General features: G+C 42.7%; 1 protein-coding gene across 1 annotated transcript in view; it reads right to left on the bottom strand.

Annotated features, from left to right (window-relative positions):
* Window positions 1-285: 285 nt before the first annotated feature.
* GMCL1 (germ cell-less 1, spermatogenesis associated) overlaps window positions 286-18,694 on the bottom strand; it is a 556,440-nt gene continuing 538,031 nt past the window's right edge. Inside the window, exon 14 of the mRNA XM_069214203.1 lies at window positions 286-4,901. Coding sequence (XP_069070304.1) covers window positions 4,773-4,901 — 129 coding nt within the window. The 3' untranslated portion in view covers window positions 286-4,772. The remainder of the gene's footprint in view (window positions 4,902-18,694) is intronic.

Genomic DNA, 18,694 nt, shown 5'->3' with positions numbered 1-18,694 from the left:
CTTCGCTTCAGTGTCTGCATTAAAGTGCATGAGACAACTAGAGCCTTCACTGCATGATCCTACAGGCTCCCTCGAGCCTTTCTCTACTGGGCCAACACTTTACGTGTTACTAGCACATTGGACCCAGCCCTTCTGGTTTTGCCAATGTTTGTTTACATATGCATTACGATTTCCTCCAGCACCTACTTACAAAGTATGCAGTTTCAAAGAATTCAATAATTTAAAAAGCGTCTTAATTTTCCAACAAGCTTCATGGTCTCAGAAAAAGAAAAAACACACATCTCATCTTGTAACACCTGTATGCACTGTATTTATTCATCATCCATAATATTTGAGCAGGAAAACAAATAAGGTGGCCCTGTACACAGTTTTTCAAATTAACATATAAAATAAACTTTGCTCATGGTGAATGCTTTTAAACAGATCATTCAGATACAGGAATCTTTGGGAAGTAAACCTAAAATTACAAAGCTCTGTAAACAACTCTTAATGCATTGTTACCATGGGTAATATTCTGCTCCCGTCTGGGATCCAATCCCGGATATTACTCCCAGGATACATGATCTCCAGAATGATTCAGTGCAATATCCCAAGCAATCAAACCGGGATCGAAGGAGCAATTGTCACAACAATGCCCTTAAGACCCACTGAAAACTTTGCATTAGAAAAATGCTAAGTGCTCTTCAGCAGGTGTGTGACAGTTCTACAAAGGTGCTGGACTTCTTGTAATAAAAAATATAATAAAAAAAATAACGCTACCGTCATGTTAAAAAAAATCTGGTGTTCAATGGAAAAATCGATAAAATCCAGGAGGACGGAATGTTAAGTTTTTTGTTGTTGACTGTTCACCAAAAGTTGTAATGTAGCCTTACAAGTCTACATTTTGCATCAAGCACTCACTGTACATGAACAAGGTCAAGCCACTTTATTTTTATAAATACCCTTATTTAACTGCTGAAACTAGGTAACTCTCCTCATACAGCATAGGCAAGACTTTCTGCATTCAGCAAAATCAGCCATCAAGAGCTCATACCTTCGAGAAATTGGGCCTCAGAGCCAGATAAAGACCAGATGTAAGAACAGACTTTGCATGTTCAAAAGTAGCAAGCTTTGCAAAAATTAACTCCCAATGGCAATGTACTAAATTCAAATTGCGATTTGCAAAATGAACGATGGAAGCTATCAATTTTGAACAGCTTCTGCTGTATGAGGGAGAGCTGCTGACGTTAGGGTGGGGGAGTGAGACACATCAGTTCTATGGATGGATGTAGACTTCTAAATTGCAATGCTAGCTCGAGCTAAAAGCTAATCCACACAGAAGTTTATTGCTCTGCATCCATCTTTGCAATCGCCTGCACTGAGACAAATCCTTTTTCAGGAACACGAATGACCTGGAAGTCTGTCACTCATTGAATATTGACCTAATGCACTGCGAAGGGGCTGTTTCATATATTCTTTGCCTCAAGCAGGTACCACGTACCACTCTGTCTAAAGGAAGAGGGGGAACCAGAGGTGGAGCGAAGGGAGGTTTCTTGCTCTGTAAATCATAGGAAGGCACTTGGAGAGGCACAAGATCCAGCACGTTTGCAAGAGGAGAATAAAACATCCCATCGAAAGATAAAGACTAAAAATGTGCAGTATGTTTAAAAAGAGAACGTTTTGTTATTCAAAGGTCTATTAAAAAACAAGCGGAACACTGATCCGTAATTTGTCACTATCTCTAAAAGAGGCAGCAAGGAAGACGTGTTTCATTCGGGGGCGGGGGGTAAAGTGGAGAAAAAGCTGTTGTTCTATGCATCTCTGAAATACATGTTGCACGCCCTGAACGACAACACCTTGACGTATTGAGAACTCAACAAGAAAAGATGACCGCACGCTGCGTCATGTTTATTTAAAAAAACATCACAGAAAATAGTGCAGGTTTTCCATTCTCCACAGTCCTTGTCTTTCGAAAGCAAAGATCATTCAGAGACTAGATACCACAATATCAGGAAGAAACAGGCCTTTGAGAGACTTCAGGAACGGCATTCCACTGTAGGACAGTTTTGGACAGAGGAAACACTTGTGAGTTGTATCTCTATGGTTGTCAGCCTCTGGGATTCACACCACTAGAATTACAGCAGCCTGTTTTGGGAAATCCGGAGATTCCACAAATGGTCAATTACTCTCAAAGGTACGTAGGATAGGTCTAGGGCAGGGCTTGTCTACTGAGACTGCCCCTAAAGTTTCCATCCAACCAGTCTTTCTCTCCAGCCAACTAAAATCACCTATTAGAAGATGATTTGAGACTACCATGACCATTCATTTGTGGCACCAGTTTAAAAGAGAAAGGATTTATCAAAACACATACTGCACTGATGCAAGTATTTCTCCTATAGGTCTTATAAAAAGTTCATGCAACAGAATGGAAATGAAAGACTAAAACAAAAACAATATCCACGTTTTCCTGTATATTTCAACTTAACTTTACCATCTTTATTTGAACCACAAGCCTAACTAACCACGTACGCAGCTGTGAACAGTTTCTAGAAAAATGCACCAGAAACATTTAAAGTAAATTTGCACAAAGGGTCATCAAAGTAAATGCACCTTTTCATGAAAATGTTAGGTCTGTATTTTTCCCTCACTCTTTATGGCTACTCTTACCTGCCGGTAAAAGCATCCATTCTGCTACTATCATTTATCTCGTGGCAAGCTTTTTTGCTACTACATTTTGAATTGCAAAAGTGGTAATTTTGCACTAAAAATGGCAATGGCACCTTTAACCTTAAGAGAACAGAAATATCCTGTTTTAAGAATAATTAACTATCCAGTGATGTAGTTGGTGGACTGTGTGGAAGCAGGACTCGGTAAACTACTGCATGAACTAAGTGTTATCTCTGGAAACATTTCTCACTAAAAAATGTTTTTGGAAAGTTAGGGTTTTTAAATATTAACCATGTCTCTCCTGTTTTAATCGAGTAACTGAACTGCCAAGTTGCAGGAAAAAGTGTGTTTCCGCTACTCCGTAAAAAATGACAGCAGAAACTGAAATGAACCACAGTGATTTTGGTAAAATGCAGCACCCATTTGACGGTGCTTCATAATCTATCAATACCAACTGCTTTGGCTTTTGTGGAAGCTGAAGAATGGAGCCTGACCACCAAGAGCTGCTGCTGATGCCCTATGGGTTTCAGATACAGGACTCCATCTGGCTACAGAGGCTGGTTTGGCTTTTTTCAAAGTGTAATTTTTCTACACTGATCGTGGTGTCTAGTGGCGCTCTGCCATCCGAAAAACGACGAAGGAATAAGGCACTTCCCACAACAGGGAAAACCATCTTGCTAGCACCACTTTATATCACCCTTCCATTCAGGATACACAACTTCTTGGGCCACTATCTTGAGATAAATGCCTATAGAAATGGTATAGTGAAGCATTCTTTATGCATTTCCCACTGCACTAGGTGCTTGATTTCATGGCTGTTTCTAAAGTTTAATATAGTGGACAGTTTTACTGGGAAATCAATGGTTTGCATGTTCAGAAATATTTCAGTGGCAGAAAAGAAAATGTTGACGGAAGCACTGTACCAAAACGTTTGGGACCTTATTTAATCTACGTGCATAACACTGGGCATATGAGTCTGTAGTCAGTTAGATCAATGAACAAAAAATTCGCACGCACTGAAATCATCTTATCTCTTTTTCTTGTACTAGTCCATTCACCTTCAGAACTATTTAAAACAGAAATGTTAAACCTGCCTCTCAGATCCTTTAAATGAAGCAAAGTTTTTTTCAATATTTCCGCAGACACTATTCAAGGCGTGACACCTTGCTTTCTATGTGGTTGATTAGTGCAAAAGGACCTGCCGATCACGCATGGATTAATGATATAAACAGAAAAATGATAAACAGAAACTGGGCCAGCATGCTAGAAATTGCTTAAGCTTCTGGGAAAATGGTCCAAACAGTGATGCCTTGGTCGGTGACTCAAAGGGTTGTAGTTTATGGGAAGGTTTAGAAATAAAGTAGGATGTTCAAGGAAGTTACTGAGTGACACAAGGGGATTTAGAGTTGGAGAGATAAAGCTTTAACTTCCTTAGAAACCTGTAACAATCAACCTCACAAGAAGTCAGTTTGTCGACTATAAATGAGATGCGCAACTCAGAAATCAATCACAGTGCTAGGGTCGCCACGCCTCCCATTCCTTATAACACAGCACACTGCATAAAAATGGACCCCACCCAATTTCTACAGTGGGCTTGGACAATTTGTTTCTATATATAATGGTAGGATAAACAAAGAATGTGACCTCCACATCACCTCATGAGGTTGTAAAATATATCAGGAAGGGTACTTCATTACCTTCATGCAGTTATACGTATTTATGTAACATGTTCACAAGATCATAAAGTGCAAGCTTTCAGACTGGAAGACTCATCAAGTCCAGCAAGACTGTCCTTCAGGTTGCAAAATATCTCCTGCACTGGGATTAGGAACCGAGGGCCTGTAGAAAAGATACAAATAATTGATCCCAAAATGTCTTGTAAGATGTCCTCGGCATGCGCTCTGGAGGCGCTGGTGATTATTAGGTTGCACTGATAAGGAAAAAACAGGCAATGTTTTGGGTTCACAGTGACTTTACTTCAGTCTCTCCTATTTGGATATAGTGCGAGGAAATAACAGTCATGCGGCTTAATAAGGCCACAAGGTTTTCAGTTTATTTTTTTCTTATTGTCCTGCTTCTCCTCTGAGAGACTGACACGCACCAAGAAATGCCTTCAGACGTCTTCCTCAGCTGTCCACGGTCTCTGGCAGACCTTCGCCCTCAGGTCTGCGCTCGGGGGAAGTGTATAAGAAGTTGCAGCATATGTAGAGTGGGAAGATCAGCACCCGGCTATCCAGGTTCATCACCATCTGCTCCTGTGAAACGGAAATAAACAGATAAATTGGTCGGCTACCAAACAATTCTACAGAACACAACCTGGCAGGTCCAGGCGATCACCCAGCAGCTGAGAAACAAAACATCAAAGTGCCTCCATCCATGAACTCAGCAGGGATAGAGCACTTTCACCAGAAGTTAAACACCTCTGACGGCATCCTTCTGGGTTTGATCTTTCAAGCTCAATTCTAGTCTAGTCTAGTAATTACAAGCAAGCCTTGCTGTGTAAACAGCTTTCTTATTTTTACATTGCTATCACGGGGTCTTGTTACTCCCCAGCTTGGTTTGCACAACAAATAGTCTAGCATCTGAAAATTACTTCCATGGATTGGGTACGCTGGGTAAGGCGGAATTAATTGTGAGTTTTAGCCAAAGATCATAGTCCATGATGAACATGTAAACTGTGAGCCATATGTGCAATCTATACATCTCGACACAAATTTTGCAGCACCAGCCAACAACATTAACTCTCATCACAGAGGAAGAAACGAACATAACACATAAGAACATCTTCAAATATGCCTTCTTGGTGATTGTACTGACACCAACACTAACAGCAAAAAGGAAATCTTTGCTATCAAAGATTTCACTGTGCCTCCTTCCACCTACAGCAATATCACCCCCTTGGAAGACCTTTGCAACAAGCTCTATGAATTCTTCTGTAACAAAACAACCTCCATACACAATAACTTTGACCCTCAACAAGACTCAACTACCAAACACAGCCCAAGAACGAACCCTGAACTCATGGCCCACCCTCACCACCGTCAAAACGACTGCTATCATGAAGACCATCCATTTGGGCGCCCCATCTGAGCCTTACCCCCACCAAGCCTCCACCAAAGGACTCCTGATCAGCAAAGCACTAACACCCATCCTTAACACCTCCACTGACTCAGTTACAGTCCACTGTCCCAGCCACACTATCCATTTACGGATCCACTCCCTTCTACCACATCTGGCAAAGGTCTTAGAGAAATTAATTATCCAACATCTCATCGACCACCTAAGCAACCACTAGCTCCACGACGTATTCAGACCCAACCATAGTACAGAAACAGCATCCAAGGACCCTCTCTCCGCTGGATCTGCTCCTTTTTAACAAACAGAACACAAGCTGTCAGCCTTGCACCTTACTCTTCAGAAATCTGCAAACTCATCTTTGGAGTGCCTCAAGGTTCATTGCTCAGCTCAACCCTCTTCAATGGCTACATGTTCCCTCAAAACAAAGTCATCCGCATACACATCAATATCTTCTTTTATGTCCATAATATGTAAATTATACTCCCTCTCGGACAAGACCACCAACACAAGAAACAAGTTCAACCCTCTGCATAAGCAAAGTAGCTAAATGGGTGAAAGCAGACAGCCTCAAGCTCAACACTGACCAGAAGTAGTGATCTTTAGCAGACCATCTCACCAAGGGACTCAAACTAGTGGCCAGACGAACACAGACCCACACTCAAAACCCATGTCAGGAACCTCAGAATAGTAACTGAGAGCGTGACCGCACAAGTCATAACTCTCACTGCATCCTGCTGAGGAAGTTCCTCAAATGGCTCCCAAGCAACACTAGAAAAAAATGCCACTCATGTCTTAGTCACCATAAAGCTGCACTATGGTAACATTCTTTTCTGCTAGAGCAACTCAGTACAAGACTACAAACCATCCAGAACTTGGCAGGCAGACTCATCCTCAAGCTCCCACACATAAGTCACATGACACCACACCTAAGGGAGCTCCACTGGCTCCTGATACTGAAACACACTCATTTCAAACTCATAGCACACACTGAAAGCACTACACAAGTTAGGCCCCACCTATTTGAAAAACCAACCACTTAGACACCTCCACTTGGCAGGACTCCTACTCCCACACTTACACAGAAGCAGATCAGGAGTACGTCACTCCTAAAGCATGGACTGACCTTCCACTCCACATCAGAGCCCCCTCCTCTCTTCTTAAATTACACAAGAAGCTAAAGACCTGGCTTTTCAATTAACCAACCTATGGGCTAGGGAAACACACCTACTGTGCACCAAGATATCCTCGTGGGTGATAGTGAAACTTACAAATGCCAATAACATAACCCATCTTACAAATGCCAATAACATAAAAGAGGAAGGGACTCCACTCAAAATGAGACTTCTTAACTCATGAATACAAAAATGAAGCACCGAGCCAGCACAGGCCAGCCAGCTCATCACTTTGCATTTAAGGTCTATAATTCCACAACTCAGATGTGATCACTCACCTTAATAACTCAGTGACATTTCATAGGCGTTGAACATCTTACTCTGCACAAATCAAGCCAAGCAGAAACACATACCCAGTCCTTACTTCTGGGGTCTAGGTTATATTGCAGAGTCTTGTGATGTAATGTGTTTTGAGTCTGAGAATTTGGGATGTAATGTTTTAAACAGTGGGAGGCAGTTGCTGATTCTGACTACAGCCGCTGGTTGTATTCACAGATGCTCAATAAAGACCTTCAGCACTACCCTGGTGTCTAGCATCCTTACATTGGCGACGAGCTTATGTGATCAGCTAGACTGCCAGCGTGCGGCTCGCTGCTGGATAGTGATTGGCTACTGCGGCAGACTTATTTCTGCAGTTGCTCTCCGCTGCTGTTGCACCATTTTTCCCTGGATACCGTCATCCAATAAAGGAAGATGGGGATCAAAAGAGTGCAATTCATGCATTTCAGCTGTTTGGAATCACAACGTGTGCACGAACCGTTGTTATAAGCGATGAACAAGTTACTTACCTTCGGTAAAGCATTATCTGGCAGAGACTATCTAGCTGCAGATTCCTTACCTTTTAATTAACTGGCGTTAGCTTCGAATCCAGAATTGTTTTACTGAGCAGTACCCTGCGTGTGCCGTCGGGTGGCGTCGTTAGGATCTGCGTGCGCCGTTCAGCTCTGCTTGGAGTCGTCAGATTAGTTGGAGCAGTTTGTGATGTCACAGTCGCCTATAAAGGCACCACCCTGGCGAGCGTACGTCAGTTCTTCTACCCACAAACTTCCACGCCAGAAACGCAGAGTCGTGGATATAACCAACAGTTCATCTGTGCAAAACTAGGGCCCTAAAAGGAATAAACCCTAAACCTACTAGACATATCCGCAAAGTGGGGAGGCAAGGTGGGTGTAAGGAATCTGCAGCTAGATAGTCTCTACCAGATAATGCCTTACAGAAGGTAAGTAACTTGTTCATCTGACAGAGACTTCTAGCTGTAGATTCCTTACTTTTGAATAGATACCAAAGCCATAACCTCCTGGCAGTGGGCTGCGGATACCTCTACTTAAACTAAAAAGTCCTGTAGGACGGAATGGGCAAAGTCTCCGTCTCTCTGTACCTGAGTGTCCAGGCAGTAATGTTTTGCAAATGTGTGCAAGGATGCCCACATTGCTGCCTGACAGATATCCAGGACTGGTACGCCCGAGCTAGCGCAGTAGTAGCAGCTTTACCCCTGGTAGAATGAGCTCTCGAGCCCACAGGAGGCTGCTTCTTGGTCTTGATACAGAAAACGGCCCAGTGTGAAATGGTTTGTTTCTGCACTGTCCAACCCTTCTTTGCTCCCACCTACCCCACCAAGAGTTGGTCATCCACTTGGAACTCTTTTGTGCGGTCAAGGTAGAACGACAATACTCTTTTTGGGTCCAGCCTATGAAGAGGCTCCGCTACTTTAAAGGGATGTGGTGGAGCAAAGAAGGTGGGCAGGGTGATATTCTGACCCAGGTGAAAATGGGGTCACCACCTTGGGGAGGAAAGAGGCATAAATTCTGAGAACCACCTTGTCTGAAAACATGGTAAGATATGGTGGCTTGGATGAAAGAGCCTGCATCTCACTCACTCTCCTGGCAATTGTTATTGCCACTAAGAAGGTTGTCTTGATGGTGGGCAGTTGTGTAAGGGCTCAAAGGGAGCACACATAAGAAATATGAGGACCAGATTTAAGTATCACTGGGGCATAACAAAGGGTGTAGGGGGAAACATATGTACAAGCCCTTTGAGGAATCTATGTACAATGGGAGATTTGAGAAGTGAAGGCTGATCAGGCAGCCAAAGGAATGCCTATAAGGTAGAAAGATAGCCCTTGAGAGTACCCAAATCAGAACCCTGCTGGGCAAGGGATAGTATAAAGAGAAGGAAATCAGAAAGAGAAGCACAAAAAGGATCAATAGACCTTTCTGTACATTAATATACAGAGCATTTCCAACGGCAGCCATATACTGTTTTAGTGGAGGGACGCGGGCTGCCAAAATAACTTTACAGAGTTTAGGAGGAAGTCAAAAGCCATCAACTGCCGCCACTCAATCTCCATGCATGAAGGCGCTGAGTTGACAGGTTCAGGTGGAGAACCCTCCTCTGCTACTGTGACAGAAGATCCTCCCAAAGGGGTACCCTGATCGGAGGATCGATGCTCATTTTCAGAAGCTCAGGAAGCCAAATTCTTAGTGCCCAATCCAAAGCCACAAGGATAACTTGGGCCCGGTCGTTCTTGATCTTCTTGAGAACTCTGGGCAGAAGTGTTATGGGCAGAAAGGTGTACTAAAGGCCTGAACTCCACTTGCGACTGCCACCCTGGAAACGTCAACACGCAATACTGTTGACATTGCACATTCTCTGCGGAGGCGAACATATGTAACCAATGCTCTCCCCACTGCTGAAAGAGTCCTTGTGCCACCTCTGGGTGGAGATACCATTCATGATCCGCTAGGCACCGATGGCTGACATTGTCTACCCTGGCGTTTAGAGAACCTGCAGGTTTTGAACCACCAGGGTTATGCTCTCTGGTTCCAGCCACGTCCAGAGACAAAGAGAATCTTGACAAAGGATCCACGACCCACATCGTCCTGCTTGTTGCAGTACCACACTGCGGTGGTGTTGTCCATGAACACCTGCACGATCTTCCCATATACGACAGGAAGAAATGCATTCAATGCCAGTCGGATCGCCCGGAGGGTCATTACGTTTATATAGAGTCCTGATTTCAGCAGAGAGCAGAGACCTCGGATCTCCACTTCTCACGGTTGGCCACCCCCATCCCAGAAGTGATGCATCTGTCACTACTGTGAGATCTGGCTGGGGAAGGGAGAGGAGTCTACCTCTGACCCAATCGCAGTTCACTAACCACCACTTCAGGTCTTTTGCAGTTCCCTCCGAGATCTGAACCATGTCGGTAAGATTCCCCTAATGCTGCACCCCCTGGAACTTCAAGTCCCACTGTACAGCCCTCATATGCCATCTGGCATGCTTGACTAACAGGATGCAGGAGGCCAGGAGTCCCCACAGCCTCATAGTCTGTCTCACCAAAATCCAGGATAGAGGCCGAAACATCGGTATCATAACCTGAATATCCTGGACTCGCTGCTCGGGAGGATAAGCCCGAAACAGCACTGTGTTCAGAATGGCTCAGATAAAAGGGAGCTTCTGAGAGGGAGTCAGGTGTGACTTCGGCACGTTCATAGTGAACCCCAGCGAATGCAGGAGGTCCGCCGTGGTCTGAAGGTGGGTGATGAGAGCCTGGGGCGTAAGAGACTTCAATAGCCAGTTGTCGAGGTAGGGGAAGACAAACTCCCAACCTGCGCAGATGAGCTCCTACTACTTCAATCACCTTAGTGAACACCCGAGGGGCACTGGTGAGACCGAAAGGGGGGAACAGTAAACTGAAAGTGTTCATGCCCCCCTTGAACCGCAAGTAGTGCCAGTGGGCGGTAAGGATGGGGATGTGAAAATACGCATCCTGCAAGTCCAACGTTATCATCCAGTCTCCTTGCTCTAGGAAAGACAAGACCTCAGCAAGAGAAAGCATCTTGAATTTCTCCTTTTTGAGGAAAAGATTGACGTCCCGCAAATCCAGAATGGGGCAAAGACCCTTGTTCTTTTTTGGGAATCAGGAAGTAGTGGGAATAACAACCCCTGCCTACTTTTGATATTGTGACCCTTTCTATAGGGGGGGGGGTGCTAGTGGATGACAATTCAGTGTACAAAATTGATGTAACCACTTTTCATAGACCATACTCCATGACTGGTGTGGGTGAGAATATGGTGAACATGACGGCTGACTCTGGATCTCCTTTTACTATAATTGGTGTTGGAGATTGGGAACAATTCAATGATTTGAAATTGAGAGCAACATCTGTGAGACCTTTGGTGTATGGTGGCAATTAATGAAATTGGAGTTGCCACTTGTGGTGCCATTACTGAATAGAAATGGTTTGATGCTCTTGCTGAGGATGAGGTGTTACTTTGTAAGTAAAGGGTGGCTTGCAGGTAAAGTGGTTAATGCTGAAGTGGATACTTTTAAGCATCTGTTAGGGGAACTGTACTTCAACAACTGTTTGAGGTGTATGGATGTGCTGGTGGTTCCCAAATCCTTGCAAATTTAAGTAGTTGAGTTAGCTCATGAAGGACACATTAGAATGAGAGCTATGAAACGGAGGATCTGAGATTTGTTTTTGTGACCTGGTCTTAATAGATTAGTGGAACAGTTTGTGAGACAGTCACGGTGGCCATTGAGGTGGAATCTGTACCTATGTCAGATAAAGCTTGGTCACAGCTTACCACAGATAGTATTAGACCTATTTGTACTCATGGAAGTAACAGCAATTATGGTACTACACTGATGTGCTACAATTTGCGGTGGCCTGAAATGTTTTGTGGAGATATGACTATATCCAAGGTTATACAGATTTTGAAGACATTATTTTTGATGGAGGGAAATCCAGATGAAATAGAAAGTGATAATGGTTCACAATTTGCGTCAAAGAGTTAGAGATGTTTTTGGAAAATTTGGGCATCACATGTCAAAACATTGTTGTACTATCCCAGAAGCAATGGTTTTGCTGAAAGATTTAACAAGGTTGTCAAAGAGAACATTCAACTGCGTTTGGTAAATGGTCGTGATTGGATGTTTGAAATGAGGAAGTTGTTGCGGGCCATTTGCACCACTCCCAAATCTAAAACTAAACTTTCTCCTTTGCGTGTTGGATTGGAGATCTCCTGGTAGCAAGTTGAATAAACGTTGGGTGATGAATAAACATGTGTCTTTACAACATGTGATGTGGGTGTGAAACATCAATGTACTAAAGAAGGGTACAAAAGCAAGTTTAAAAAAAAAGAATGTTTCTGCGGGTGATTTGGTTAGAGTCCCATTGCCTTGTGTCAAGGATGGATCTCATTTCTCTAGTCCTAATAGGATAATGTATGTGATGAAAAGTGCTGAGACTGGAAGATGGTAAGTGCTAGAACAAGGAAAAACTGTCTGTGGAGAGAGCCAGTGTGTCAAATGATGCAAGAGTTCAAGAGGATTCAAGTGGAATGGCGCCAAGTAAACAAATGTACAGCCAATCCAGTTTCAGGTTTATGTGGTGTCTTGAATTCGGGTATATGTATAGCGTAGTGAGAGTAGGCTTTAGTAGTTACATGTCGATGAGTAGTTGTTATTGATTACTCTATTTAATTTGCATGTCATTTTGTTGACATTAAAGGGGCGAGATTTATTTTTTTGTTTTAACATTATAGGGAGAATATGTATTATGTTCTATGTTAGTTGCAGAGTGTAGTGAATGAATGTATTCTGAGTCTCAGCATTTGGAATGTAATAGTTGAAAACAAGGAGGAAGTTGCTGATTCTGATTTAAACCATTGGTTGAGTGCATAAATGCTGAATAAATACATTTAACATTACCCTGGTATCGCACATCTTTACATTTACCAAACATGCATCCAAGAGTGCAGTCACTCGAAAATCTCTCAACACGCACACATTCACACATCAGAGCACCACACTGTACCTCTCTTACACCACACACTTCATTTACATGCACTCCCTAACTCATACTTCAAGTACTGCCTTCTAACACCACTTAACCTTTTGCACTTTCTACACTCACTGCACTGGCTTCCAAGTGCCTTACCCTTGATCACATTCTCTCCTTAAGCCAACTTTTTCACATACAGGACACCTCTTGTACCTGCGTATACTTAAACCCTCCTTTGGAGAGATTTCACATATCTATCCTTTCCCAACTATCCATGGCTCAGTCTAGTTCCTGATGACTTGTAGATGACCTCTCTATCACCGTCACTGATCTTCATACCCCTAGTATCTCTTAGTTTGCACGAAGACATACTGGTCTCTTAAACAAAAAAAATACAGACTATCCTTAATTTCTCCTCAACCAGCTGGCCTTCTTGTTCTAAAATGTAATGCACCTCCGTGTTATGCCAAACCTTTCCAGGAAGTCACCCATCTTCCACATTATGAACTGTACTCCACAGCTTGTGACAATGTCAGGTGGCAAATCCTCTTTCCCAAATACTTCTTACAAATAAATTACAGTCCTTGAAATCATATACTTTTGTGCACTGTCCCTCATACGCTATGCAAAAGGCAGCTTACTCTGGCTATTTCATGGAACAGTGATGTAGTCCAAACCCCACTTCCCAAAGTAAATGATAAGTGTTGGGTAGAAACTTACCTCACTCACTGTAATTACAAATAGCATACATGCCAATATTTAAGAAGAGGCAATTCCAGGTTGGAGACAGACAAAATAAAGACATTGTTGACTTATAAAAACATGAGTCTCTCGCCTGCAAGAGGCTAAGAGGCTGAGAAGCCACAGATCACTCACAGATATTCACTGCCAAGGGAGAAACATCAGGATCACAGACAGACTATCCTAGGCTTGTTGCAGCAGAGGGAAGGCCTCAAGTTGCACTGTGAATGGGAGAGCCCCAATAAATGGCAACCTCTGCAAAGGGAGTCAGATGTGAGCTCTATTTGTTGATCATGAACCTTAACAATGTGATGAGGTTTGTCATCTTCTGAAGGTGGTCTACAACTTACTGTGGCAAGCACACCTTCAACAGCCAGTCATCCAGCTAGGTGGAAGACCATTATGCCCTATCTCTGAAGAAATACCATGACCACCGTAATCACTTTCATTATCACCAGAGGGATGCTGATAAGGCCAAAAGGAAGCAATGTAATTTAAAAATGCTCCTGGTAGACCTATAACCCCAGGTAACACTCGTGGAGTTGCAGGATGGGTATGGAAAATGTCACTTTACAAGTGTATATCTGTTCGTGGAATGTTCCACTGCAGATTCACATGCTGTGTATTATCCTGCCATTTAGTGTTAGGCTCGGAGTGTTACAAGTTGTTTTTCTTCAAAGAAGTGTTTGAGTCGCAGGATTGAGTGACTCCTCCTCTTCGGTTCCATTGCGCATGGGCATCAACTCCATTGTTAAATTGTTTTCCCGCAGAGGGTAAAGGAAGGCGTGATAGAGTATATAGGTAAAAAGTAAGAGATGTCCATGCTAATGTAAATGTATACACATATGTACAAATGTTTGTAACTTAAACAACTACAGGTTTCCGGGGAGGAGGGAGGGTGCATGTAAAACCGCAGCGCAACATGCCACAAACAGATGTACACTGGGTAAGTGACATTTTCCGTTCGATGGCATGTGTAGCTTCAGATACACATGCTGTGCATAGACTACAAAGCAGTTAGTCCTCCCATAAATGAGCGGTGGTTAGCCTGTAGGAGTTGAAGTTGTTTAAAATAATGTTCTTAGTACAGCTTGGCCTATTGTGGCTTGTTGTCATGATAATACGTCAACACAGTAGTGTTTAGTGAATGTATGTGGTGTTGACCAAGTGGCAGCTTTACATATTTCAGTCATTGGTATATTTCCTAAGAAAGCCATTGTAGCACCTTTTTTTTCCTTGTAGAATGTGTTTTAGGAGTAACTAAAAGCTGTCTTTTTGCTTTAATATAGTATGTTTGGATGCATCTTACAATCCATCTTGCTAAACCTTGTTTTGATATCGGATTGCCTGTATGAGGTTTTTGGAAAGCGACAAATAGTTGTTTAGTCTTTCTAAACGGTTTAGATCTATCTATATAGTACATTAACGGTATTTTGATGTCTAATGTATGTAGAGCTCTTTCTGCCACAGAATCTGCCTGTGGGAAGAAGACTGGCAGTTCCACTGTTTGATTTATATGAATGGTGATACAACGTTTGGAAGAAATTTTGGGTTTGTTCTTAGTACAACTTTAGGCTTGTGTATTTGGAAGAACGATTCTTCATGAGTAAAGGCTTGGATTTCACTTACACTTCTTAAAGAAGTAATTGCCACTAGAAAGGCAACTTTCCATGATAGAAATTGAATTTGGCACAAATGCATAGGCTCAAATGGTGGTCACATAAGTCGCGTAAGCACTATACTTAAATTCCAATAAGGAACTGGTGGTGGTCTGGGTGGAATAATACGTTTTAAACCTTCCATGAAAGCTTTAATGACAGGAACTCTAAATAAAGAGCTATGTTGTATATTTTGTAAATATGTTGAGATTGCAGTAAGATTAATTTTTATTGAAGAGAATGCTAAATTAGATTTTTGTAAATGAAGAAAATAACATACAATTTCTTGTATTGATGCAGGGTTAATATTTTTGGATTGACAGTAATATACAAATATTTTCCATTTGTTAGCATAGCACTCTCTAGTAGTGTGTTTTCCTGCTTGCTTAATAACTTCCATACATTCTGATGGGAGTTGTAAATATCCAAACTCTATGACTTCAGGAGCCAGGTTGCTATAGTGAGTGTTTTGGGATTTCGATGTTTGATTTGACCTTTGTTTTGTGTCAACAGATCTGGTCTGGTTGGGAGTTTGGAGTGCGGTACTACTGACCGATCTAATAATGTTGTGTATCACGGTTGACGTGCCCATGCTGGTGCTATGAGTATCATGTTTAGTGAAGTTTGACGCAACTTGTTGACTAGAAACGGAAGGAGTGGGAGAGGGGGAAAAGCGTATGCAAATATCCCTGACCAATTGATCCATAGAGCATTGCCCTTCGATAAGTGATGTGGGTGTCTGGATGCGAAGTTTTGGCATTTTGGGTTTTCGCTTGTTGCAAACAGGTCTATGTTTGGCGTTCCCCAGTTTTGAAAGTATTTTTTAAGTACCTGAGGATGAATCTCCCATTTGTGAGTTTGTTGGTGATTTCTGCTGAGGATATCTGCCAATTGATTGTCTATCCCTGAAATGTATTGTGCTAAGAGATTAATTTGGTTGTTGATTGACCATTTCCAATTGTTTTGGGCTAGAAGGGACAGTTGGGATGAATGTGTCCCTCCCGGTTTGTTGAGATAATACATGGTTGTCATGTTGTCTGTTTTGATAAGAACATTCTTCTGTGTGAGAAGAGGTTGAAAAGCTTTGAGTGCTAGAAAAACAGCTAATAACTCCAGGTGGTTTATGTGTAGCTGTTTGTGTTTGACATCCCATTGCCCTTGACTGTTGTGATTATTTAGGTGGGCTCCCCAACCAATCACTGATGCATCTGTTGAGATTATGGTCTGAGGCACAGGGTCTTGAAATGGCTGCCCTTTTTTTAAAATTTGTGGAATTCCACCACTGAAGGGACTTGTAGGTTTGGCGGTCTATCAACACTATATTTTGAAATTGACCGTGTGTCTGTGACCATTGTTGTGCAAGGCACTGTTGTAAGGGCCGCATGTTTAATCTTGCGTGTGGCACAATTGCAATGCATGATGCCATCATTCCTAAAATCTTCATGACAAATCTGACAGGGCATTGTTGATTTGTTTGTATTTGTGTGATTACATTTTGGAAAGCTTGTATCCTTTGTGTATCTGGATATGCTAAAGCTTGCTGAGTGTTTAGTATTGCACCCAAATATTGTTGTAGTTGTGCCGGTTGAAGGTGTGATTTTTGGTAGTTTATTGAGAACCCTAGTGTGTGCAAGGTTTGTATTACATAATGCGTATGATTTTGGCATTGTGTATGACTGTTTGATTTTATTAGCCAATCGTCTAGATATGGAAAGACATGTATATGTTGTCTTCTTGGGTAGGCTGCCACTACTGCTAAGCACTTTGTGAATACCCTTGGTGCTATTGTTATTCCAAAAGGGCAACACCTTGAACTGATAGTGTTTTCCCTGAATGACAAACCGGAGGTATTTTCTGTGTGCAGGACGGTTGGGTATATGGAAATACGCATCTTTGAGGTCTAAGGCTGTCATTAAATCTTGTTTTTGTAGTAGTGGAATGACATCCTGTAAAGTTACCACATGAAAATATTCTGACAGGATGTAAAGATTGAGGGCCCGAGGTCTAATATTGGCCTGAGGGTGCCATTTTTGGGGGGAATTAGGCAAATATAGTGAGTAAACTCTTGTTCCTATTTGAGACTGTGGCACCAATTCTATTGCTTGTTTGAGTAGTAGAGATTGGACCTCTTCTTGTAACAGAATGGTGTGTTCTGTGGATAGTTTGTGTGACCTTGGTGGGATACTTGGAGGAGTGTGTATTCATTCTAGGCAATAGCCATTGCGGATAATTGATAGCACCCAAATGTCTGTGGTAATATTTTGCCAATTTATGTGGAACTGTTGTAGTCTTCCCTCCACAGGAGAGGTGTGGAGTGGAAGGGAATCAGAGAAGTCACTGTTTTGGGTGCTGCGGAGGCTGCTTAGAGGCCTGAAAGTTTCCTCTATTTCTGGGGTACTGTCCTCCATATTGCCCTAAAACTACCCTGTTGGTATTGGGGTTGGTAGGTTGGTTTTGCCTGTGAGGTGGATGCCTCAGCAGGCTATGGTCTGAGGTTTTCGAAAGGACCCCCTGTATGGTGCAGAGTAGAGTGCACCCATTGCTTTTTCTGTGTCAGAGTCCGTTCTCAATTTTTCTATGGCTGGGTCTACTTCTGGCCCAAAAAGATGTTTTTTTATCGAACAGCATATTTAACACAGCCTGCTGTATTTCTGGCTTGAATCCAGAAGATCTGAGCCATGCATGCCTGCGTATAGTGATTGCCGTATTGACACTTATAGCAGCGGTATCTGCTGCATCTAGGGTAGATCGTATTTGAGTGTTAGTATTGGCTTGCCCTTCCTCCACTACTTATTGTGCCCTTTTCTGGTGTTCTTTGGGGAGATGCTGGATTATGTCTTGTATCTCGCCCCAATAGGCTCTGTCATAGCGAGCTAATAGTGCTTGCGAGTTGGCTATCCTCCACTGATTTCCTGCCTGGGATGTACTCTTTTCCCTGCAGCATCGAATTTCCTGCTCTCTATCAGGAAGGGGTGCATCTCCTGATGATTGACTATTTGCTCTCTTCCTGGCAGCACTAACTACCACAGAATCAGGAGGTACCTGATGGGTGATATAATCAGGGTCAGAGGGTGCAGCTTTATATTTTTTCTCTATCCTAGGTGTTATGATGCATGATTTAACAGGTTCACTAAATATCTGATCTGCATGTTTTACCATGCCTGGGAGCATTGGAAGGCATTTATATCTTGAATGTGTTGAGGATAGAGTATTAAATAAGAAATCGTCTTCTAGGGGTTGAGTATGCATGGTGACACCATGATATGCTGCAGCCCTAGCTATAACTTGGTTATAGACTGTACTATCCTCAGGTGGTGAAGGTTTAGAGGGATAGCTGTCTGGATCGTTACTAGGAATGGGATCTGGGTCATAAAGATCCCATGGATCCACATTGTCTTGTTGTGAATCATAAGAGTGAGTGGGTGACTGCACTGGTGTAGGGCTAGTAGGAGGAGAGGTAGGTAGGTGTGGAGAATGAGGAGGAGAAGATTGAGGAAGTGGTGGTTTCTCCTTCTGCTTTGGCACTTTTGCTGGAGGCTGCAGTGTCCAATTTCTCCTGAAAAGCTGGCTTCCTTTTTGTTTTTAAATGAAGTGCTGTCAGAATTCTCCC

The sequence above is a fragment of the Pleurodeles waltl genome, chromosome 11 (genome assembly GCF_031143425.1).
Source record: "Pleurodeles waltl isolate 20211129_DDA chromosome 11, aPleWal1.hap1.20221129, whole genome shotgun sequence".
NCBI classification, from domain to species: domain Eukaryota; kingdom Metazoa; phylum Chordata; class Amphibia; order Caudata; family Salamandridae; genus Pleurodeles; species Pleurodeles waltl.
This window is presented reverse-complemented; position numbering and strand designations above follow the sequence as displayed.